Source organism: Hemicordylus capensis, chromosome 13 (assembly GCF_027244095.1).
Source record: "Hemicordylus capensis ecotype Gifberg chromosome 13, rHemCap1.1.pri, whole genome shotgun sequence".
Lineage (NCBI taxonomy): Eukaryota > Metazoa > Chordata > Lepidosauria > Squamata > Cordylidae > Hemicordylus > Hemicordylus capensis.
The window spans coordinates 1,833,439-1,859,551 of NC_069669.1; the positions used below are offsets into that span (position 1 = coordinate 1,833,439).

The 26,113-nt window shown below is 45.5% G+C and overlaps 1 protein-coding gene across 8 annotated transcripts in view; it reads left to right on the forward strand.

Annotated features, from left to right (window-relative positions):
* The window catches only part of MICALL2 (MICAL like 2), a 114,414-nt gene that overhangs the window by 69,873 nt on the left and 18,428 nt on the right, over positions 1 to 26,113 (forward strand). For 5 of the 8 annotated variants that reach the window (XM_053276820.1, XM_053276824.1, XM_053276821.1 and 2 more), the window contains one exon: positions 11,290 to 11,796. The exons of 1 other annotated variant lie outside the window; for it this stretch is intronic. In XM_053276820.1, coding sequence (XP_053132795.1) covers positions 11,290 to 11,510 — 221 coding nt within the window. In that variant the 3' untranslated portion in view covers positions 11,511 to 11,796. 2 more of the 8 variants (XR_008312057.1, XM_053276822.1) reach the window with 2 other exon arrangements.

Below are 26,113 nucleotides of genomic sequence, written 5' to 3' on the forward strand. Positions count from 1 at the left end.
GTTCCCTCCCTGGCATCTTCAAGATAGGGCTGGGAGAGACTCCCGCCTATAACCTTGGAGAGCTGCTGCCAGTCTGTGTAGACAATACTGAACTAGATGGACCAAGGGTCTGACTCTGTATAAAGCAACTTCTTATGTTCCTCTGAACAGCCCATCGTCCTTTGGATGGTTTTATTTTTTCTCTTATCAGCATTTATATTTTGTCTGGCTTACTGAGACCTCGGAAAGTGCAATAAAGAAATTAAGGGAGACCACCCAATTAAAACTCATCAGCTGATGACAAAGTGGCACATCCCCAGAGTGTATTTTCCAAAGAACATGGCCCCCATGAAGTATCTGCATGTGTGGAATTTACCCGCATAACTTCTCTCCTGCAGGTCAATACCTCATATTGTCAGCTCTGCGAAATTGTTCAAACATATATAATGTGCTTTCAAAACATTGCTTAATTAAATTCTGGAGAACACTGACACACACACACGATATTAATATCAAGGATTCCTGCATCTCTCGCCGTTTACGAAGATCAGAGATTTTGTGTTTTTGTGTGTGTGTGTGCAAAGAGGTTATGAGAGCAACAGGTTTGTTAAGCTACAAGTGGAGGAGGTAATGCAAGTGACATGACAAGAGATGGCAACAGGGGATTGAGCATGAAAAGGAAAGGATGAGATACAGAAGGTCAGGGGTGTCTCTGTGTGTGTGTGTGTATGTGTTTGCGGAACAAGGAAATAACATTATTAGCAGGAAGGGAAAGAAAACAAAGCTTGCAGCTGGGAAGACCATGTTGATGAGAGAGCTCGAAGAAAGCTGGTCTTGTGGTAGAAAGCATGAATTGTCCCCTTTGCTAAGCAGGGTCCACCCAGGTTTTCATTTGAATGGGAGACTACATGTGGGCCTTGGGCCTGATCCAGCAGGGCTGTTCTTATGTTCTTATGTACTGTAAGATATTCCCCTCAGGGAAAGGGGCCACTCTAGGAAGAGCACCTGCATGCTTGCATGCAGAAGGTCCCAAGTTCCCTCCCTGTCATCTCCAGATAGGGCTGGGAGAGACTCCTGTAACATTGGACAAGCTCCCACCAGTCAGTGTAGACGATACTGAGGTCGATGGACCAATGATCTGACTCATAGAAGGTTCCTTTCTCCAGGTAGGGCTGAGAGAGACCCCGTGGCTGTTGCTGGTGTCTGCCTTGTGTTTCTTTTAGATTATGAGCCTGTTTGGGACAGGAGACCATGTTGTTTATGTACAGACTGAGAGAGACTCCTGCCTGCAACCTTGGAGAAGCTGCGGCCAGTCTGTGTAGACATCTTAAACTATAGAGTCTACCCCAGGGAAGGAACAGGCCCAATACCTGAGCAGCAGCCATATAAACCAGCACCCAGCTGCAGGTATCTGCTGGAGCAACATCCCTCTTACCTTGTTGCGTCCAGTTTTCTTGTTCTTCTTCATGGAGCTATCTGAGGTCCTGAACCACTTTACTGCTGTATTTGCTTAAGAGCTTTTAAGGCCTGTATCTCTCCCGGAACCCCTACCAACATCTGAATCCCTGCCTTGACCGTCGTCCTACTTGGCCAACCAATTGGGCAACATGCAATGATGACATGATCTGGTGAGGTAATGATGTTACTGAGGTCAAGTGAAGATCCTTGAGAATGAGGGCATGAAAATGAACATTTTTGTAGGGAATGCTGAAAAGGGGCCCAAAAGGAGGGAGTTGTTTTCTGACACTATGCAGAATGTTCATAAATACTTAAGAACTGATAATCTAGACCCATTTCAAACTGGCTTTTGGGCGGGCTATGGGGTGGAGACTGCCTTGGTTGGCCTGATGGATGATCTCCAATTGGGAATTGACAGAGGGAGTGTGACTCTGTTGGTCCTTTTGGATCTCTTGGCAGCTTTCAATATTATTGACCATAGTATCCTTCTGGAACATCTGAGGGGATTGGGGGTGGGAGGCACTGCTTTGCAGTGGTTCCGCTCCTAACTCACGGGCATACTCCAGATGGTGTCTCTTGGAGACTGTTGTTCGTCAAAATCTGAACTTCCGTATGGCATACCTCAGGGCTCCGTATTGTCTCCAAAGTTGTTTAACATCTACATTAAACCGCTGGGTTTGATCATCAGGGGATTTGGTGCAGGGTGTTATCAATATGCTGATGACACCCAAATCTATTTCTCCATGTCAATGTCATTAGGAGAAGGTATAACCTCCCTAAATCCCTGCCTGGAGGCAGTAATGGGCTGGATGAGGGATAACAAACTGAGGCTGAATCCAGATCAGACGGAGGTACTTATTGTGTGGAGTCGAAACTCGGGAGACGATTTTGATCTGCTGGTTCTGGATGGGGTCATGCTCCCCCAGAAGGAACAGGTATGCAATCTGGGGGTGCTTCTGGATCTGAACCTCTCCCTGGTGTCCCAGGTGGAGGAGGTGACCAGAGGTGCTTTTTGTTGGCTTTGGCTGATGCACCAGCTGCAACCATTTCCTGAGATGAACGACTTCAAAACAGAGGTACACCTGCTGGTAACTTGTAGGCTAGATTACTGCAATGCACTCTATGTGGGGCTGCCTCTGTACGTAGTCCGGAAATTGCAGTTGGTTCAGAATGCGGCAGCCAGGTTGGTCTCTGGGTCATCTAGGAGAGACCATATTACTTCTGTGTTGAAGGAATTGCACTGGCTGCCGATAAGTTTCCAGGCAAAATACAAAACCGGGTCTCACGGATCGTGAGATCTGGTCCATAGTGTCCCACCAGATGCCGCTGGAAACCACAGACAGGAGTTGAGGGCATGCCCTCTCTCCTGCTGTTACTCCCCTGCAACTGGTACTCAGAGGCATCCTGCTTCTGAGGTTGGAGGTGGAAGTAAATTTGAATCTTAGGACGGTCTTTTCAGAAGGGCTTTCCCCCATATTTGATGCCCATATTTGCAGTACTGGATAGGAACAGTAAATAAAGGAGTTGATCACATGGCATCAGCAATCACACTTGTGGGCCAAGTTTTGTTATTGTGGCTGTCGCAAGGTCTAAAGATTTATATGCATACTCCTTGGGAGCTGTAATGGGAACAGTGTTTGTGAATCCCTACATCTCAGGCATGAAGGTGCAGCCTCCCAAAAAGGCTTGTTTCGACACAATTATCCTCTTGTATTACCAGAATGTATTAGCCCCTGTTTCAGAAAGTGCTTTGTCTGTATTACACAGTATATCATAGAGGCCTGCCAAAGCACTGTAAATAATTCACATATATGCAGACAAATGAAAGGCCATTGTTTGAAAAGGTGGCTAATTTGTGGCATTATTTCAGCGGGGCCGTTCTCCTCACCATCACCCCTCCCAACTAAGTGTACGCTGTTCCATTAGCAATGGACTTTAGAAACTTGAGCTGTATTGGATACTGGCTGATTTGGGATGGATAGAAATATTTCTCTGAAGCCACTTTAGTTGTTCCTCCCAGCTGCTGCTACTTTGGCACTGTTCTCCCTCTTAATTTACTTGTTCTTGGATTAGTCACATGGCATTATGTCGTGGATGGGATGATCTCATGCAGAGATCATGCAGCTAATCAGTGTTGGCTACTTCACTTTGGTGCTGAAAGCAAAGTCTATTGAGAGTGAGGGCAATCCTTCCTATATGAATCACATGAGTAATCACAGCCAAAGATAATACAGCAAACTGGATGGAATCAAGTGAATGGAATGGCCTCTCTATACGACACTATTTATACAAAAAGCATGCTATACTCTAGAGTACAGTATACTTCCGAGTATATATACTATACTGTGTGATGATATTGCTGAAGCCAGTTGTGAGAGAGGGGCCAAGAAGAAGCTAATGCAAATACATTTTTGTATATTCTCACAGTCAATGTCAAAAAATTGAGTTCTAGACATTGCCAACAATGTTTTCAAAAAAATATCAAGTACTTCTGACTTAGTCCTAGGGAAAATTCTACCAGAGATAAGTATCTGGTACAATGATCCACTCCACACTAGTGATCTAAAGTTATCTTTCGATAAAACTGAAATTGGATGCAGTCCAGCTGAATCGAGAACTTGAGTCTGATGTTCGAAAGCTTCTAATGATGTAGATATTGTCAGACATTGCCCCATATATTTTCAAGTATATCAAAATTTTCAGGGCTAGACAGACACTTGCTTTTCCTTATAACTTGATGGTGCTGACTCTGCACCCAACACCAGATTTCAAGCTTGTCCTACCTTAGGGGAAGGGCCATAGCTAAATGGAAATGCACCTGGTGAGCATGCAAGGTCCCAGATCCAATTCCTGGCTTCTCCAGGTATGGCTGGGAAATACCTTCCTAAAAACTTGGAGAGTCAGAGTAAGACAGTACTGCTTCAGATGCTCCACTTGGTACAGTATAAGGCAGCTTCCTCTGTTCCTGATTGCAGAACCAGGATGTCTTGTGCACCGAGCAAGATGCATGGTGTGGAGAAAGTGGATAGAGAGAAATTCTTCTCCCTCTCACATAACACTAGAACCAGGGGTCATCCCATGAAACTGATGGCCAGGAAATCTAGGACCAACAAACGAAAGTACTTTTTCACACAATGCATAATCAACTTGTGGAATTCTCTGCCACAAGATGTGGTGACAGCCAACAACCTGGATGGCTTTAAGTGGGGTTTGGATAACTTCATGGAGGAGAGGTCTATCATCGGCTACTAGTTGGAGGGCTAAAGGCCACTCCAGCCTCAAAGGCAGGATGCCTCTGAGTACCAGTTGCAGGGGAGTAACTGCAGGAGAGAGGACATGCACATACCTCTTGCCTGTGGCTTCCAGCAGCACCTGGTGGGCCACTGTGTGAAACAGGATGCTGGACTAGATGGGCCTTCTTGGGCCTGATCCCGCAGGGCTGTTTTTATGTTCTTATATTCTTATTTTAGGTGTGACTACAGTAACATGACTACCTAATGGCTCAGCACGGAAGTAACTTGCCTAGGGAGCAAGAGATTGCTAGTTCGAATTCCCACTGGTGTTTCCCAGCCTATGGGAAACACCTATATTGGGCAGCAGCAATATAGGAAGCAGCAGCAGCGATAACAGGAAGATGCTGAAAGGCATCATCTCCTACTGCGTGGGAGATGGCCATGGTCAACCCCTCCTGTAGTTTACCAAAGACAACCACAGGGCTCTGTGGGTGCCAGGAGTTGATACCAACTCAACAGCACAACTTCTTCAACAGTAACATGAGAAATACTTTTCTCTTTTTTTTTTTTTTTTGGTGGGAGACAGGAGAGACATCTGCTTTGGCTCTCCAAAACAATGACAGAAAATTTATTTTTGAAATGGGAAATATTTTCCCTTTCCTATAAGCCCATACATATATTTTATACCCTGATAGATGCTCTAATATAGAGATCTCTCAAGCTCAGTTTGCAAACATTAGAAGAGATTTAGCCTTGCCTTCATCCTGCATGAACCAGGCATTAATCCCAGTTTAACAGATGAAGGAACAGTAGCTAGAAAGGTTAATTTTGTCCAAGGTCACACAGTGAGTCTGGGAAGGTATTCTGACTCTGCAAACAGGTTCCTTATTTCTCACACCTTCAAATCCAAGCTCTTTTCCCTCTTCTGGACCTTTCCCAGTTCTGATTCACACCATTAAAAAATAAATAAATCCATTCTTACACTTGGGTATTACTGCACTTTAGCAAGTAAGCCAGCCTTGGGTAGTCATTTAAAGGGTTGCCTATGGAACAGGGGAAATGGTTTGGCATGGTCTTCTGCCTTCAACATCAGCACAATTGGCAGAAATCGAGAGATGAAACTTGTCATGGGGTGGAGGTAAGCATCACTTTCTGCAGTCTCGCAGAAAGGTAAGCGCATGGACGGTGGGGGGAAAGCGGAACCTGTAACTCTGGTTTCATGCAATGTCTGAACGCAGCCATGGTGCAGAGTCTTGGTAGTTCTGAGGTTGTTACTTTGTCTCAGAAACCATTACCAACCAATTTCATTGGGTGGTCCCAAGTTCTAATATACGGATAGCAAGGGGAAAAATGTCTCTCTGGCTCCACACAGTTGGGGGATGCTTTAGGACAGCGGTGGGCAATCTTGGCCTCCAGATGTTGTTGAACTACAACTCCCATCTTCCCCAGCCACAAAACATGGTGCTGGGGATTATTAGAGCTGTTGCTCAACAACAGGCTGGAGGGCTGAGATTGCCCACCCCTGGTTTAGGAACTTCAATGGATGATGGGGAGATTGGGATGATGCAGAGATGGATAACTATGATTCTCATGGCATCGAGATTGCTCCAAGATCTTAAAGGGCATAAGAATAAAGAGGTCCATGTATCCATCAAACTTGATGAAGATGAAAGAAAGAAGAAGATGAAAACATTGGATGGGGAACCCATAAAGACCCTACTGGGGATTGCAGAGAAAAGAGGGGAAATAATCTCTGAAAGATGGAATATGGAACCTTCTAACACATCTTGGAGAAACAACCTGATTGGACCCAGATTCCATTGTTTAGCAGTGAATGAAACGGAATTAAGGATCTTTTTCATTCATTCCTAAACAATGGAGTTTGGGTCCTCTCATAAGTATCTTGTTTCTCCAAGATGTGTTAGAAGGTTCCATATTTCAGCGTTCAGAGGTTATTTTCCTCCTTTCCTCTGAAATCCCCAGTAGGGTCTTTATGGGCTCCCCATCCAATGTTTTCATCTTCACTTTATGGGTCCCGGCAGTGACAGTTGCCAAGGGAGGACCTCGGTGTTACTGCATAAGATGCATGGATCAATTAACTCAGTTGCCGGGTTTTGCTTCTGAATCAATTAACTGGAACTGAAATTAACTAAAAATATCCTTTGCTTATTAACAGACTGAGCTAATTGCTATAAAAAGGTGGAGGGGGGAAATGAGCGGAATGGGGAGACTCTGTTTATCAGAGTCGATCTTCTCCTTCTCTTGGAGATGCCTCACTTGCTAAACAAACTAATAACTACATGCATCAATTCATTGATGGTTGTCCTTTGATGGGCGTGTGCATGTGTGTTTCAATCAATCAAGATGGCAACACTCTGGTCCAGATAAGCAAAGACATTACTAAGTAGGCAGCAATATTTGAGTCGTTGCTTCTTTTCTGGGAGATAATCTGATGACCGAGGTGTGAGACCAGTGTATGGATTATGCGGGTGCGGAGTGGAGAACCCCATAAGGTCTTCCACCGGTTTTTCCTCCTCCGCCTTTAGTTATGATTTGATGTGTTGTGTGTTTTTATTTCATGTTATAATGTTGTGTTGTAAGCCGTCCAGAGAACAATTTGTTATGGGGCCGCTAACAAAATAAAACAAAATAAATAAATAAATAAATAATAAAATTAAGTTCTTGTTGATTATGATGATAATGATAATAATAATGATTACAACAACAACTAGTTGGGCTGGGTGCAGAGCATCTTCACCTCTAGATTCCCCCACCCACCTGCCACCGCTGCCTTCGCTGCTGATTTCTTTCCCAGCTCACCCATCCTCCTGCTCGCTGCCGCTGTTTTCTTGCCCTGCCCACCGCCACTGTTGCCGTCTTCTCCCCCCGCCCACCCCGCTGTCATTTTCTCTTGCTTGATGCCTGCCCTGCGACCGTTTTGTTCCCCCCACCACTGTTTTGTTCCCCACCTTGCCTCCAACACTGCCGCTTTCCTCTTCCCCTGCCAGCAGCTTACTCGCAAACTCTCACTAGAGCAGCCACACATGGGATTAGCGACGGGTACACCTAAGAGAGAGAGAGAGAGAGAGAGAGAGAGATAATGATGATAAAAACTAGCTGGCCCGGACACAGAGCATCTGCATCTCCCTCATTCTCGGGACCTTGTTCTCAGCCCTTCCCCCTCCTTTTCCCTCTTCCCCACTCCAATGTTTTTTCTCTCTGGCCGGCCACCAGGCCAGCCACTTTTTCCAGCTGCCTGCCACTCTCTTCCCCCCCCCATCACTATTGTTTTCTCTCCCCCCCCCCACCGCCTTCTTCCCCCCGACCACTGCTGCTTTCGTTTTCTCTCCCCGCCTGCCTGCCCATTCGCTGGCCTGTCCATTGGCCTTATGTTCGCCACCGCCGTAGCTTTCCTCTCTCCATCCCCTTGCTCACAAACCCTCGCGAGAGCTGCCACACATGGGATTAGTGACATGTACGTCTAAGAGAATTATATATATATATATAGATACGATCTGACTAAAAACAGAAGCCACGGAGGCCAGATGGACAAATGGCCTGACTCAGTTGGCAGCACCTGCTTGTGTTCATATATGACTAGGAACCTTTTTCGGTTTGAGGGGTGGGAAGTCTTCACATAGTTTGCCATGTTGTTAGCTGGAGGAAGAATGGAGCTTGTAACCCATCGATGGAATGGACTGGAGAATAGCCTACAGGTACCTTTCTGAAGCTCCCTTCGATCCTCTGCATTTGCCCCAATTGAGCTGCCTCCTCTTCCACTCTGTTTTGGGGAGGAAGCGCCACCCCCCCTGGCCCGTGAGGCCAAAGAGAGAAGTAGGTGGCGGTATTTGTTTCAGGGAGTCTTCCATCTCGGCTGTGCTCCCACTGCCCGTCCCTCCTGCTGCTGGATCTTACGAGCTGTGTGTGTGTGTTTTGTAATTAAGCAGTTAATTGCACTGGAGTTCTTGATTAGCTTTGGGGGATGGTAATGTTCTAGCAGGATGAGATGTTGTGTACAGTTCAGAATCATTTACAGAAATTGGAGCTAATTTTGCTGTCTGTGCTTATTACTGCATTAATTTAATTTGGGTTGCTTTTAGCTCATTAACACATCTAATTAATTCGTTGACATCACTATTAAGATGTCTCTTTGAAATTGGCGTCTCCAGATAATCAGGATGGAAGAGGCTGACAGATCAGGCGCGAAGCTGACTGGGAAAATGGGGGAAGGAAGAAAAAAAGGAAGAAAGGAAGACACCAGCTAATGAATTTTCTATCAGAATTGCACGGTTTGTCAGAGCTGGGACTAGGAAGGGAGAGAGGGAGTTTGCAAAGCAGAAGAGGCGAGGCGGCTGAGCTGCAGAGGGGTCTTTACTTATTTAAAATATACATTTGTTTTGAAAGGAGGTGGCCTTGTTAGAGGCTGATAAATATTCTTCAATGAACGGGCATCAGGACAGCACATTCCAGAGCTGATTTCCTCCTTCTCCTCTTTCCTAATTTTGTCTTTTGCCATCCTGGTTCTTGCCATCATGTTGCTATCAGCCATTCTCCAACAGGAATGCAGGCTGGCTTCTGGAGAAACCCCAACTTCACAGATATGCTGATGGGCTCTGAGCGGCCGGTGACTGACCAGGAGAGGGATCTAGGGGTTGTGGTGGACAGCTCATTGCAAGTGAGGATGCGGCAGCAGCGAAAAAGGCCAATTTCATGCCAGGGATCATTAGGAAGAGGATTGGAAATAAAACTGCTACTGTCATGATGCCTTTATGCAAATCTGCGGTGCAGCCAGATTTGGAGTTCTGTGTACAGTTCTGATCGCCACATCTCAAAGAAGACATTATAGAACTGGGAAAGGTGCAGAAGAGGGCAACCGAGATGATCAGGAGCCTGGAGCACCTTCCTTATTTATTTTATTTTATTTTATTTTTAATTAATCAATTAATTAATTAATTTAACACACTTATATACCACCCAACACTTTATGAGACAAGGCAACAACATCTGGGACTTTACAGTTTAGAAAAAGGTGACTATGGGGAGACATGATAGAGGCATATAAGAACATAAGAACAGCCCTGCTGGATCAGGCCCAAAGCCTATCTTGTGCAGTATCCTGTTTCACACAGTGGCCCACCAGATGCCTCTGGTGAGCCCATAGGCAAGGGTGTGTGCATGCCCTCTCTCCTGCTGTTGCTGCCCTGCAACTGATATTGAGAGGCATCGTGCCTCTGAGGCTGGAGGTGGCCTATAGACCTGTCCACCATGAATTTGTCTAAGCCCCTTTTAAAGCCATTCAAGCTGGTGTCCATCACCACATCCCATGGCAAAGAATTGTGCATGGTGTGGAAAGAGTGAACATAGATTTTTCTCCCTCATTTCACTGCACAAGAACCAGGGATCATCCCATGAAACTGAAGGCCTGGAAATTTAGGACCGACATGAGGAAGTACATTTTCGCAGAGCACCTCATTAAACTGTGGAACTCTCTGCCACGGGATGTGGTGATGCCCACCAGCATGGCCTTGGACAAATTCATGGAGGACAAGTTTATCAGTGGCTACTTCTCTGAGGGCTATAGGCCACCTCCAGCCTCAGAGGCAAGATGCCTCTGAGTACCAGTTGCAGGGGAGTAACAGCAGGAGGGAGGGCAGGCCCTCACCCCTTGCCCATGGGCTTCTCAGAGGCGTCTTGTGGACCACTGTGTGAAAATGGCTGCTGGACTAGATGGACCTTGGACCTGATCCAGCTGAGGCTCTTCCTATGTTCTTATGAGATGGGTGGCAAGCAGAACAGCGATGTTGTGCTTTCTTTCCTACAGTGAAGCCTGGTGAGAAGATTAAGCCCCAGAACCGTTGTTTGAGTACCAGAGTGGAGTTGCCAAGTGAGCACACTAAGAATGACGAGGAAAGCACTGAGCTCATGTGTGGAGAGGGTGTGACCATGCCGTTACCCAAAAAAGCTTCCAAACATCTGAAATGAGAGAGCAAGTTAAACATCTTCCCAAAGAGTGGCTCCTTCGTTATCATGCAGTTTATTAGCAACTGGACAACTTCATATGCTGAACTGCCTCCTTGCAAAGTACTTTACATGCACTATTCATACTTGCTCCCACAAAACCAGCTCTCCTCTCCAAATCCTTGTAATGCTCTCTTACAAAATAAAGTAATTGGTCTCTTACAAATGCTTGTAAATACAATACAACAAATATTTATATACCACTTTTCAACAAAAGTTACCAAAGCGGTTTACATAGCTATAAATAAATAAAGATGGCTCCCTGTCCCCAAAGGGCTCACAATCTAAAAAAGAAACATAAGATAGACACCAGCAACAGCCACTGGAGGGATGCTGTGCTGGGGTTGGATAGGGCCAGTTGCTCCCCCCCCATTAAATAAAGAGAATCACCACTTTTAAAAAGGTGCCTCTTTGCTCAGTTAGCAATGGTAAGCCACTTCAATTTATTTGGTAAGAGAGGTGGGATATACATGTCAAAAATACACCACCCTATCTACGTGTCCATAAGGGCTAGAAACTTGATCTGCATTGCTAGAAATGGAAACTGAATGCCGAACCACACTAAAGTCTGCTCTTTCTTGCTTGCAAAAAATCTCTGTAGAAATCCAGGCAGAACATTTTGAGAGAATGGACGTGACTCACCTGATCCTTCTTTGTTGGGGATGGAAAGGAAGCTGTCCAAGAGAAACCTATGCTCATCTTCCACCCACCCATGTTGCCTTTGGGAAACTCATTGGGAATCCAGTGCCTAAGTTCACTCTGAAATGTCTGTTGCGGAAGGAGAAGTTTCTACCTTTTTTATTTAATTTCCTTCGATATTAGGAACTCTGCTCCTTAGTGCTTCATTAAACACTTTAGTTTAATAACGGGTCCCTCTGGAGATGCTGATCCAGGATCACGTGAGCCGTGAGTAAACAGCTGCATCAATTAACCCCATAATCTCTAGGGTGTGATTAGAAGATGAGATACCCTCAGAAAGTGCATATGGCTGCAATTAGGCTTAAAATACTTACGTGTCAATAGTTTCCAGTTATTTGTGTTCTCTTCTATCGATCTTGCTTATGTTTTCCACATTAAACGGTGCCTCTTACTTCATCAATAACTTAAATGCTGCTTGGATTTATTAACTTTTTTTTTATGATGCTGTGTAAAAAAACACTCTGCGCTTTTCTCTCACACCCAAGCTACCTTGCTTGCTTAATTTGAACAGGGGTTCAGGAGTACTGAAATCTGGATTAACGAAGGTCCACTCAGAACAATATCCTGTTTCCAGCCATGGCAAACCAGGAAGCCACAGCCAGGTCATGAAGGTCTCTCCTGTTCTTTGTCAGCAGTGGTCTGAAGCTTTCCAGGGCCTCGGAGAGACTGTGGCAGCACTCTGAGCAGGGCACCCGTCACGATTTCGCAGATGCAAACAGGGATGTGCTTGTAACGGCCACGTCTCATGCCCAGGATTACATCCCAGGACCCCCACCCACTAGTACACACATTACTGAAGCCAGGATTCCACCCACCCGTGCCCTGCAAGGTGCCTCGGTGTTGCACACCCATTGACATGCAGATGTATTAGAGACACAACTCATCCACCCACCCACTTGGAGATTTAATATTTAGAGTCTCTGGGGAGGGACCTGAATCCTGAAGGCAGCTCTAGAAACCTGTGTGGCAAAAAATAAAAATAAAAATGAAGAAGGTGTTCCTGAGAAGCAAAATTGGGAACAGAGTTATCGGAGACAGATTCTAGAAAATAGGGACTGTCCCTACCAGTGTTCCCTCTAACAGGGACTCCCAGATGTTGTTGACTACAACTCCCAGAATCCCCAGTTGCAGTGGCTTTTGCTTGGGGATTCTGGGAGTTGTAGTCAACAACATTTGGGAATCCCTGTTAGTGGGAACACTAGTCCCTACTAAATCAACAGTTGAAGGCAGTTGAAAGGGAGGAGAGCTGGTCTTGTGGTAAAGTAGAGTGTGCCGTCAAGTTGATTTCGACTCCTGGCACCCACACAGCCACGTGGTTGTCTTTGGTAGAATACAGGAGGGGTTGACCATTGCCTCCTCCCACGCAGTATGAGATGATGCCTTTCAGCATCTTCCTAGATCGCTGCTGCCTGATATAGTACCAGCAGGGATTCGAACCGGCAACCTTCTGCTTTTTAGTCAAGCATTTCCTTGCTGCGCCAATTAAGGTGACTTGTGGTAGCAAACATGAATTACCCTCTTTGCTAAGCAGGGTACACATTGGTTTGCATTTGATTGGGAGATGACATGTAAGCATTGTAATATAGTCCCCCAAGGGAACAGGGCCATTGTTCAGAAGATCACAGGTTCACTCCCTGACATCCCCAGCTAGGGCTGGGAGAGACATCTGCCTCCAGCCTTGGAAAGCGGATGTCAGACAATATTGAGTTAGATGGCCTCATTTCTCAGGGCTGTTTCCTATGTTTCTAGATGGAGCCATAGCTCAGTGGTAGAGTAACTGCTTTGCATGCAGATGGTCCCAGGTTCCCTCCCTGGCAGCATCTCCAGGTAGGGCTGGGAAAGACTCCAACCTGAAACCTTGGAGAGCCACTGCCAGTTAGTGCAGACAATACTGAGCTAGACGGACCAATGGTCTGACTCAGTAGACAGCAGCTGCCTATGATTTCAAGCAAGTTGGGAATTGATGTGCACTGGAGACCTGGTTGGAAATTCTGCTGTGCAGGCCTCTGCACCATCAGTCACCCTCTTTGCCAGGCCTAGAAGTCTCAAATCTCCGACCAAATTGAATTTACAAGTTGCTTATGGGCAATGTGTAAATTGGCACTTCACTGACTATTAATGAAGTGCTAATTGCTCTTTGCAACCAATTTTTATGCAAATGCTCTGAGTGCTATTTGCACAATCTTGCCATTTGCAGTTTTTTAACATTTGGGAGGCAGGAGAGTAAAGTTGCAAAATAAGAAAGCAAGCTTGGGGGGGGGGCGCCCCCCTCCGGAAATCTCTCAGTGTTAAGCAATTGGTGGCAGAGCCGCAAAACTCTCTTTCTAACGACAGTTTCAGATTCCACTTTGGCCTGTTCAGCTGGAAACTAACAGGATCCCCAAACAAAAGTAAAACAGGGCAGCGTTTTCACTGGTGAGGTGAGCATATCCATTTCCCCAGGAAAAAAAAGTTCCACATTTTGTCCTTCAAAATGTCTCCATCAGGTTTCATTACCAACTGAAGAAGATGAGGGTTGTTTCCCCAGCAACAAAGAGTGTGGCTTCGGTTTGTGAATCTCACACTTGGAGTACCCATGTTCTACATATCTCTGCAGTTGTGCCCTATTAGGAACACGGGAAGCTGCCTCACTGAGTCAGAGCATTGGTCCATCAAGCTCAGTACTGTCTACACCGACTGGCAGCGGCTTCTCCAAGGTTGCAGGCAGGAGTCTCTCTCATCCCCCTATCTGGAGATGCCTGGGAGAGAACCTGGAACCTTCTGCATGCAAGCATGCAGGTGTTCTTCCTAGAGTGGTCCCATCCCCTAAGGAGAATATCATACAGTTCTAACACCTAGTCTCCCATTCAAATGCAAACCAGGATGGATCCTGCTTAGCAACAGGGACAACTCATGCTTGCTACCACAAGACCAGCTCTCCTCCATCTTCTACCCCACAAAATCCCTAAACAACTCCGCCAACTTCACTGAAACTGGGGTAGGAAAATGCGGGGAGCATTTCAGTACTATTTCTTAGCCACAATACAGGTTAACTCCTTAAAACTCATGTGATTAATTGACAAAGATCCCTTCACCAGGCGAACAGCCCAATGTTTGAGTAATGTTGCAGAATAAATAGAAGCCATTCTCTTAAGTTACATGAGGGTGAGTTGACATGGAGCACGGCTCTAGAAAGATATCAAACAAAATCATTTACGGTAGCATGTATAAAGAACAGAAACATGAAAAGGTCACGAGGCAGCTGGTTTTGTTATGACCAGTCAACTTGTACTGAATGTTTGGGTCAGTGTTGATGACTGCACACACAACTCTCGAGTAAGCTCTCTCCTCTGGAGTCAACTGGAGGAGATGGAATGTAAACAGAATATTGTGTTCTTGATATAGACGCCGAGCCATTTCCCCTGAGGGAGATCACATATGTTCCTTGAAAGGCATCAGGAAATTTGGAAATCAGTGGGATAATAAATCTTTCTCCCCCCCCCCCCCCCGATTTGTGTCAGGGCCATGCGGCTGTGCCAGAATCTGTAACCTGTAGCGTTCCTGTGTGGGGTCATTTGGGTCAGCAGCAGGAACTGGAGTAGTTCAGAGACAGAAATGCAGTAAATGCACAATTCCATTGACCGTGCAGAGGCAAAAGGAGATCAGGTTGATTGTTGATCAGGCCCGGCCAATCCGGAGGCTTTATATTGCCGACCAATCCGTGCCCTGAGCAGTGTTCCCTGTAACAGAGAATTCCCAGATGTTGTTGTCTACAACTCCCATCAAAGCAAAACAAAAGATCAGGGAAAACTGCAATCTGGTCCTAGGTTAATAATATATAACTACACAAATTAAGAATATAAATGGGTTAATAAAACTGCATTGGTTGATGTTGGATTAAGTGCCGTCAAGTTGGTGTCGACTCTTAGTGACCACATAGACAGATTCTCTCCAGGATGATCTGTCTTCAACTTGGCCTTTAAGCTCTCTCAGTGGTGCATTCATTGCTGTCGTCATCAAGTCCATCCGCCTTGCTGCTGGCCGTCCTCTTCTTCTCTTGCCTTCCACTTTCCCCAGCATTATAGACTGCATTGGGTTTTAAGCAATTTTATGTAGTATTGTGCAGACATAATACCGCATAAAATTGCTTAAAACCTAATAAGTATTGTTTTCCTACATATGCTGGTTAAGTAATTAATTCAAGTATCGTAAACGTCTTCAGACATATGTTGAATAGATCACGTAGTCTTGTGATTCCAAGTGCTTTTGAGTCCTTATAGATCTTTTTAAAGTCAGACGCGTTTCGACTCATAGTCTTCCTCAGTGACTTTCCAAGTATTGTTCTCATGAGGACATAGCTCATAGCACCTCCAGACTCCTTTTGATCCAAATAAAATTTCATAGTATTTCAAAGGTCCCTGTCTTACACAGTGGCACATGTTTCTTCTACAGGGCTGTGCCCTTATAATAAAAACACCACCACCACCAACAACAACAACAACAATAATAAATCAACCTTAAGGTTCAGACATCTTATATAGAGTTCACAGGGCAATGAGGTTAACCACACTCATCCTCACCCTGGTTCTGAGACCCCCCTGGTTCTGAGTCACCCACCAGGTGACTCCCTCCATACCAGGTGACCCCACACCACCACACCAGCAGAAACAGGGGAAGTCTTGACCCGAGGACTCAGATCTCAGACTGGTCCCTTCCAAATGGTCATAGGAATGCAATTTGGAATTCCATGCATTTTGAAATTCCATGCATTCCATGGCCATTTGGAAGGGACCAGTCCATTTCAGTGGGCACTTCCTGTCATTCGTTTCAGGATCTCCTGACACTAGTCTACCATAGGACTTGCGTGCTGTAACAGTCGTCTGCTGTTACTCCCCTGCAACTGATATTTAGCGGCATCTTGCCTCTGAGGCTGGTGGTGGCCTGCAACCACAAGACTAGTAGCCATCGATAGACCCGTCCTCCATGAATTGGTCTAAGCCCCCCTTTAAAGCCATCCAAGCTGGTGGTCATCATCACCACATCCCATGGCAGAGAATTCCATAACTTAATTATGGACAGTGTGAAGAAGTACTTCCTTTTGTTGGTCCTAAATTTCCCAACCTTCAGTTTCATGGGATGACCCATGAAATCCACACGGTTGAATCGGATGGATTTTATAAACCTCTACCGTGTCTCCCCAGAGGCACCTCTTTTCCAGACTCAAGAGCCCCCAATGCTGAAGCCCTGATCATCTCGTTTGCCCTCTTCTGCACCTTTCCCAGTTCTGCAATGTCCTTCTTAAGATATGGTAGCCAATGCTGAACACAGTACTCCAAATGTGGCCGTACCATTCAATACCACAGTCCAACGGTCATGTAAACCAGGCTGCAAATCAGGATTATTTTGAGAGTATGGGGCATATTACTGCAGAGGAGAAAGTTTGATTACAAGAGTGGGGAGGGGGGTGGGGAACAAAGCCAAGCTGGTGATGAGTTGCCGTCTAAAGTGGATGTTATTAGTTGGTGTAATCAGATCCCCGGCATGGGACAAGGAGGATGGATCAGTTTTCACCCAGAACCACCCCATCCGCCTTCTTCCCGCCTGCTTCCCTCCACCTTTGCCGAGAGATTGAATTTACAGTGGACTCGAACACATTTAAATCCATTTATGGCAAAATTACTTTTCGATAATTACATCACTTGTGCCGACTATGTTGCATAATGAAATTAGCAGGAGAGATATTAGAAGGAATATAAAATTATACGAAATATTGAAATACCTCTTTTCCCCGGCTCTCTTTAGCACAGCCCATAGCTTAACTGGAAAACGAACCGTGCTCTCCTGGCTGGGATCAGAATGCATTGGGTGTAATTTCATAATGCCTTTTGTATAAATTAATTATAATGGTTATTGCTGCTTTACATTATTAGATTGGAATTTCCCTCCACTTCAAGCACATTAAAAGAAAAGTTGCAAGCCGTTCGGCTGGGCATATGCTGTGGTGAAAGTTCCCAGGGCGGGCGTTGCCAGCAGCCTTGTGCTAAACACGCAGTGTATTTTAACTTCAAGCAAGGAGTCCCATAGCGTGCACTAAGAAAGAACTGCTCGTGCGTCATGAGGAAGAAATAGAGAAGCTAAATAATTCAAGTATTTTGGGAGCCCAAAGTAGCCACCCGGAAAAGCACCTGCCAACATTTCACAGAGAAAGACAGGGAGATGCTTGTACAATTCTTAGACTCAATGACAAAGTTCTGAGCCGTCTGATAAACTGGATTGTAGATTTAAAAAATTCTTTTAAGTACTTGTAAAAACTGTGGATGGGAAGCCCCACTTAGGAACAGAGGAAGCTGCCTACTGAGTCAGACCCTTGGTCTATCTAGCTCAATATTGCCTACACTGACTGGCAGCAGCTTCTCCAAGGTTGCAGGCAGGAGTCTTTCCCAACCCCACCTGGAGATGCCACCAGGGAGTGAACCTGGGTGCTTTACCACTGGGCTATGATCTCCCCCCCCCAATGTATTATAATATACTACAGTAGGCTTATTATAATATATTATTCTGTAATAGAATATATCACATGCAGCTGCCCATCCAAATGCAAACCAAGGTGAACCCTGCTTAGCTAAGAGGCTGCTTAGCTCACTCCTTCAAAACCATCAGCTCTTCTCCCCAGAAGAAGAGGCATTCTCCCTTCTTTTGCAACCAGGAGGGAATACCTCTCGCAAGGTGATGCCTGCTGTGAGGAACTGCAGGAAACGTACAGAAACAAAATAGGGACCTTGCTTTGGTCAGGTTGTTTTTACCCATACGCAGATTTATGCACATTTAAATGGAAAGATTAACTGACTGCAGCTCATACGACTGATCAACTCAGATTTCTTTAATTGGGTGACAGCCCTCAGGATTAAGTATGTTGGATTTCGGTGGGAGGATTTGGCAGGAAAGCTTATCGACAGAGTCTACAAACACCCCCTCCTCACTTTGGGCCAGCCTACTCACAGGGAGCAAAAATGGGGGCCATATCCCATGTCAATGTGGGGCAGCTGTTTCCCCCCAGAACCCCTTGCAAATCAACGTATTGGATTTGGGATCAATACAAAGGAGAGCTGGTCTTGTGGTAGCAAGCATGACTTGTCCCCTTTGAATGGGAGACCACATACATGAGCATCCCCTGAGGGGATGGAGCCGCCCTGGGAAGAGCCCCTCCCTGCTTGCATGCAGAAGGTTCCGAGTTCCCTCCCTGGCAGCATCTCCGAGATAGAGCCGAGAGAGAGAGACTCCTGCAGCCTGCAACCTTGGAGGAGCCGCTGCCAGTCTGGGTAGACAATACTGAGCTAGATGGACCAAGGGTCTGACTCGGTCTTGCTGCTAGTCTGTGTAGACTGAGCGAGATGGACTCGGGCTATGGCAGCTTCCTATGTTCCTATGATGCAGCATCATTCAGGAGCAGGAATGATCTTCCATCATTGGGAGAAAACAGCGCCCGCTAGTGGTGCCGGGGAGTAGCACCACTACCATTTCTGCAAAACAGCTGGTGAAATACTGTAAGGTGGGTGGGTGGTTTGGGCGAATCCATTCCTTCCTCTCAAATTTTGAGCCAAGAGTTCTCATCTTTGTCCTTGCTAATCCCCTGCTAACCGAGCAAAGATCACCACTTTTAAAAGTGGTGATTCTCTTTATTGAGCAGGGGGAGAGCAACTGGCCCTATCCATCCCCAGCACATCACCCCTCCAGTGGCTGTTGCTGGTGTCTATCTTATATTTCTATTTTAGATTGTGAGCCCTCTGGGGGACAGGGAGCTACTTTATATATTTATTTATATCTAAGTGGCACAGCGGGGAAATGCCTGACTAACAAGCAGAAAGTTGTCGGTTCAAATCCCCGCTGGTATGTTTCTCAGACTATGGGAAACACCTATATTGGGCAGCAGCGATATAGGAAGATGCTGAAAGGCATCATCTCACACTGTGTGGGAGGAGGCAATAGTCAACCCCTCCTGGATTCTACCAAAGAAAACCACAGGGCTCTGTGGGCGCCAGGAGTCGAAATTGACTTGACAGCTCACTTTACTTTTGCTTTAAACTGCTTTGGAAACTTTTGTTGAAAAGCGGTGTATGGATATCCATCGTATTCGTATCCCTTTTCATAGCACATTCTAAGTGGCAACTTCAGCTTGTTGTAACATTTTTAATCGGGAGGAGACTGACTTCCCTGTGGATTTTTTGGTGTGCGTGTGTGTGTAGGAATTAGCAAACCCAGATGTCCCCACTGTTTAAGCCATGGAAAGGCCTAGAAGGAATCCTGTGTAACCCACTGTGGTGGCGTCCATGCTCCCTGCTGGCTTTCACCCAGGAGATCTCTTTGATAATCAGCACGTGCCCTCGTCACTGAGCAGTTTCCTTATTAGCATCACCATGGATGCCGATTGCTGTGGAAATCTGTTCTAGTGGGACATCGGCTCCCGGGGTTTGCCATTCAGTTGGCAGGACTGGTGAGGTTAGCGGCTTGTTGCTTGTCTCCCTTGCAGGTTTTTGGCTTCCCCAGCTGGACAGATTTCCATCTCTTTCATGCCACCGTCTTTGAAACTTGCCTGTCTTTGAAACGGCCTTCCTATAAGGGAAGACCTTCCCAAACTGAACAGGACTGTTCCAAATTTTGTTTTGGAACTTGGTTTAGGTGGTGTGTTGTTGGAACACGTGCAGGGACGATACAGGAAAGAGTCCTGGTAGGAACATAGGAAGCCGCCTCCTACCGAGTCAGACAGTTGGTCCATCTAGCTCAGTATTGTCTACCCAGACTGGCAGCGGCTTCTCCAAGGTTGCAGGCAGGAGTCTCTCTCAGCCCTGTCTTGGAGATGCTGCCAGGGAGGGAACTGGGAACCTTCTGCTCTTCCCAGAGCAGCTCCATCCCCTGAGGGGAATATCTTACAGTGCTCACACTTCTAGTCTCTCTTTCATATGCAACCAGGGAAGACCCTGCTTAACTAAGGGGACAAGTCATGCTTGCTGCCACCAGACCAGCTCTCCACTTCCCAGTTCCCTCCCACTCCCAAGCACCCCTGCCCCTGATTCTGGGCGCACTGGCTCCCAACAGGAGAAGACGTATGTTCTAAATCCTTTAAAAAATGAGAACTTTTTACACGGAATGCTGTAAAAATGCAATGAATGTTTCATCTTATTTTTTATTAAATACCAAATTGATGACGGCCGACACTTTATTAAAGTGTCAAAGCGAGTGTTCCTACATTCTAATTACTTATTCTAACAAGGAGGACAGCTCTTTGGGAGACGCGGGCGGCGGCAGTGGCGGGCGCGGGAAAGGTGTGCTGCTGTTAAGTAACACCTCTTAAACTATCATTTGCACCTAAAGGCATCTCATTAATATCTCGACTGGCACGCCAGCACTGCCTCCGAAACCCTGACCCAGGGCACTGACTGAAGAAATGGCTCCCGGAGCCTATTTTTTTGGCTCCAGCTTCTCCTAATGCCTATAAAATTAATAACGACTATGCAACTTAATTGAATTCCTGATTAATGAAGATTCCTCGTGGCCTTGCTTTGGCAGCTGAGCTTTGCAAAGGACTTTTAGAGCAATGGGATCTATTTCTTGCCCCCTCCCCCCACTCACCGCAATGGATGAGACCAGGCTCCGTTTGTTTGCTATACATAGTCGGGAAGTTCCCATGACCATAAGCTGGGTAGGAAACCAGTCTGACTCGGTTTCAGGAGCTGGGCACGCTCCGATTTCGCAATCATGTGTTCGATAAAAAGGGAACAGATTGTCCCACCTGGCTGGAGCTTGACATTCAAGCTCCTTGCTTCCTAGAGAAGAGGAGAGCTGGTCTTGTGGTAGCAGGCATGACTTGCCTGCTTAGCTCAGCAGGGTCCACCCTGGTTGCATATGAATGGGAGACTTGATGTGTGTGAACACTATAAGATATTGCCCTTAGGAGGGAATGGAGCCGCTCTGGGAAGAGCAACTAGGCTCCAAGTTCCCTCCCTGGCAGCATCTCCAAGATAGGGCTGAGAGAGATTCCTGCCTGCAACCTTGGAGAAGCCACTGCCAGTCTGTGTAGACAATACTGAGCAAGATGGACCAATGGTCTGACTCAGTATATGACAGCTTCCTATGTTCCTGTGTCTTTATCCAACACAGTTCAGTGGAAGAGCAGCTGCTTTGCATGCAGAAGGTCCCAGGTTCAACCCATGGCAGCATCTCCTGGTAGGGCTGGGAAAGACTCCAGCCTGAAACCTTGGAGAGCTGCTGCCAGTCAGTGTAGACAGTAGTGAGCTAGATGGACCAAGGGCTTGACTCAGTATAAGGCAGCATCCTATGTAATAAGGAGAGAGCGTCTTCTTCTGCGTGATCCCCACCACACGTTCAGGTCATCTGAGGAGGTCTGTCTCCAGCTACCACCGGTGCGTCTGGTGGCGACTCAGAGGCGGGCCTTTTCTGTAGCTGCTCCTGGATTGTGGAATGCACTCCCAGCAGAAATCTGCAATTTGAATTCTTCATTGGCCTTCAGGGGAGTCCTTAAAACCTATCTGTTTGGCCTGGCCTTTCAGGGTTTTTAAATAGTTGTAACTGGTTTTAACGTTGTAACCTAGTTTTCAGGGTTTTTTAATTGTTCTGATTGCTCAATTGCTGTTTTATGATGTTTTAATTGTTAATTGTTGTTGTTTTATGCTGTTTTATAATTTCTGTTTTAATTGTTAACTGGTTTTAATGGTTTTGTTTTTAATGTAAACCACCCTGAGCCATTTTGGAAAGGCGATATAAAAATTTTAATAAATAAAATAAAATAAAATAAAATAAAATAAGCTAGTTGTTGTCCTCAGATTGTGGCCATGAATTCTATAAGTTAATTATTTGTTGTTAAATTAATACCTGGAGTGATGAACAATGCGAAGTCAATATTCTATTCAAAGCACCCACTTTTTTGGGAGGGGAATTTAATTTGGGGGGTTCGGAGACTTGAATGCCACAACGTTTTTCCAAAGGCATTGGGCAAGATCTTCAAGGGAAATTCTGGCACCCAAGCTGTTTTGCTGAGTTGCAGTTAGAATAATATTTGGCATTCACATTATGTTTATTCCTTATTTATTTGGTTTGATCTGCCACTTACCTTTGTAATTAAAAAACCTGGGGATTTTGCTTCCTCTCATCAAATACCTGTACCAAACTCTTATTAAAAACTTTGCATTTTTCATTCTGCATAAGGAAAAAAACAAACGGTGCTTAATATTTAAAACAAACTCCCAATTCCATACCAGCGACTTAAAAATAAACACATGTATAATGAGAAAACAATAACTGAATCGCAAATGATGAGATGTTAATGTTCTTGCTAGTGGAAGTTTTTCCTCTCCCTTCTTTTTAGGACGAAAGGTGAATCCCAAACAGTCTAAAAAGGATCATTCAATGAGCAGGCATTTATTTCGTGCTTTGTCCTGGAGGAAAATGAGAGTGTGAGGCAAGATTAACGATCATGCTTAAAATGATGCCGCTTAAGATCTGAGCCTCATGGATGTCATGGTATCTTTCTAGTCCTACGAGCCTGCTAAATACAAACGCTGGGGGAAGATTCAATGTGTAGGAAGTCATGTAGAGAGGAAGTCTAAGTTTTCCTTCCAATCACTGGCAATTTGGTGCCTTGGAGATCTGAGTTTAAGAGCACCAACTTGGATGGCTTTAAAAGGCGTTTAGACAAATTCATGGAGGAGACCTTGTTTTGTGGTAGCAAGCATGAATCACTAAGCAGTTTCTACCCTGGTTTGCATTTGAATGGGAGACTACATGTGAGCACTGCAAGACATTCCCCTTTAGGGATGGGGTTGCTCTGGGAAGAGCACCTGCTTACTTGCATGGAGAAGGTTCCAAGTTCCCTCCCTGGCATCTCCAAGATAGGGCTGAGAGAGACTCCTGCCTGCGACCTTGGAGAAGCCACTGCCAGTCTGTGTAGGCATAACTAAGCTAGATGGACCAAGGGTCTGACTCGGTATATGGCAGCTTCCTATGTTCTGTAATTATTTGCCAGTCAATGGTTACTAGTCTTGATGGCTATAGACGACCTCCATGTTCAGAAGCAGGATGCCTCTGAATACCAGTTGCAGGGGAGCAACAGCAGGAGAGAGAGAGCATGCCTTCATCTCCTGCTTGTGGGCATCTTAGAGGCATCTGGCGGGCCACTGTGAAAAACAGGATGCTGGACTAGATAAGCCTTGGGCTCAATCTTATAGGGCTGTTCTTTTATTCTTAGCCTGCAGCAGTGTTCCCTGTAACAAGGATTCCCATATGTTGTTGACTACAACTCCCATAATTCCCTGCCAAAGACCATTGCAGCTGGGGATGCTGGGAGTGGTAATCAACAACATCTGGGAATCCCTGCTGCAGGGAACACTGGTCTCCAGGTATCAAGACATACTAGCCAGATGATGCTATATGCTAGATGATGCCTCCTCCCATGCAGTATGAGATTATGCCTTTCAGCATCTTCTTATATCACTGCTTCCCAATATAGGTGTTTCCCGTAGTCTGGGAAACATATCAGCTGGGATTTGAACCAGCAACCTCTGGCTTGCAAGTCAAGCAATTTCTCCGCTGTGCCATTAGGTGGCTCCTGTAGGGGTCGCAAATTCCCAGAACCCCCCTCTGGGACCTTCACTACCTTATTACCAGGATTGCACTTTTGCCACTGAACTATTTCTCTCAATGGTGCCATTTCAGCTGCAATTCCAGTTCCCAAAACACTGTACCTCACAGGACGACTGTGAAGTACTCCATGTATATCTGGCCTAGGTGACCTAAGCATTAGAGATGTGCAGGAAACAGATTTTTCGATTTGTTTCAAATTCAAATCAAATTTTGAAAATGATTCAAATTCGATTCAACCCTATCTTGGCACCTTTTTAACCAATCAGGGGGCCTGGATGGTTTTTAAAAGGTGCCAAATGGCTCTCAAATCGAACTTGAATCGAATTTTGAAAATTTGTTTCAAATTCAACCCGAATTTCCCTTTTACGGGTTGATTCGATTCAGATTCAGATCACTCGAATCACCCAGATTTGAGCTGAATTGCTTCACATTTGAACAGATGTGTACATCCCTATTAAGCAAGCTGGGGCAGAGCTCTGCTCTTCATATGATCTATGCCAATTACCAGGATCAAAGCATCAGCTTGTTGCTTTGGCCATTGCTTTGTTTCAATGAGGAGTGCTCTAGCAAGGAATGCATCCTGAAGAAGTGAAAACCTGTGCATCTCCTTTTCTACAGGTGGGCAGAAACCCCACCACCACCACCACCCATGGCCATCTGATATGATTTATTAATGATTTGTCTACTTAAACTGCTTTGGAAACTTTGTCAGAAAGCGGTATATAAATATTCATCATCGTAGTAGTAGTAGTACTAGTAGTACTAGTAGTTGTTGTTGTTGTTTAAGCCTCCCCCTGATAGGGGCCATTTGGGGGGCAGGGGTGGATATTTCAGGAGTGGGGGGCTTGCAACCTATGGGTAGCTCAGCTAGTCACTTCTACAGGCTCAGCTGTGAGTTCCACCCTGAAATGCATTCACATGGTAACAGGAGAGTTACCAATCTTGGGTCCTCAGATGTTGTTGAACTACAACTCCCATCATCCCCAGCTGCAATGGCCCAAGGAAGATGGGAGTTGTTGTCCATTAACATCTGAGGACCCAAGGTTGAGAAACTCTTGGATTGTAGAATTATTGGTAGCAAAGAAAAGAGTGAGTGAGGGATATTTTTAAGAACCCTTGGGAATTCTGTCTAAACCTTCTGATTTGGTTAGAAAGGAGACTTTTCTCAGCACTGCCCTCTTTCACTGGTTCAACTGAGTCTAAAAGGATTGGGTTCAGGATTCAGGAACTGCTTACACAAATAGGGAACAATGCTTGCATAAATAGGCCTGAGCAAACTCTTTGAATCGTTGCAATGGTACATTTTTAAAAAATGTCATTTCCCCCCTTTCCTAAGAACCACGAGGAAGCTGAAAGAGGAGGGATAGCGGAGGAAACTGGAGATGGAATGAGTATTTACACTCTTTTTATTCTTGCCAACTTTTGAGAGATGCCAAGAAAGGCTTTTAAAAAAAATCTCTTTATGTTATGTTCAGGCTTTTGGAACAAGCCCAAAGGGATGCCCTTTGTCCTCAAACATCTCCACATATTAAATTTACAGGGAAAAGGGTCTTTTTCTTCTTTTGTATTTACCGGGCCAAGAATGCTGCCGTGCAAACTCATTATTATTAGCCGCCCAATTGTCCATGTTTTCTCTCAGGACATTAGCATGCAGACAAAAACAAAACAAAACTGGGTTTTAAACATACCACTGGCTGTTGGCATGAAATGAAGATAGCAATTTTGTGTTCCCTAATGATCTGGTTCTTTTTTTAGGTCTGAGCTTAAAGGGGGCGTGGTTTTTGTGAAGATTTTTATCGCCCGCTACTGGTGATTTCTCAGAACTAGCTGTGAAAGATAATTAGTCCGCCTTCGGACATAACGTGGAACCATGGGTCCAACTGACCAATGGTTCCACATCCCCTACTTTCCCATCCACATTCAAACAAAACAGAGAGCTGCCTCTTCGCAGTCTCACTGACTGCAGAGAGGAAGGGGGATTGGCTGTCAGGGCTTCCTTCTTTAATGAAGGACAGCCCCAGTAGCCAATAGCAGCCGGAGCAAGGGAGGAGTTTCCTCCCTCCACTCCGGTTGCTTAAGGGGTAAACTGTGGC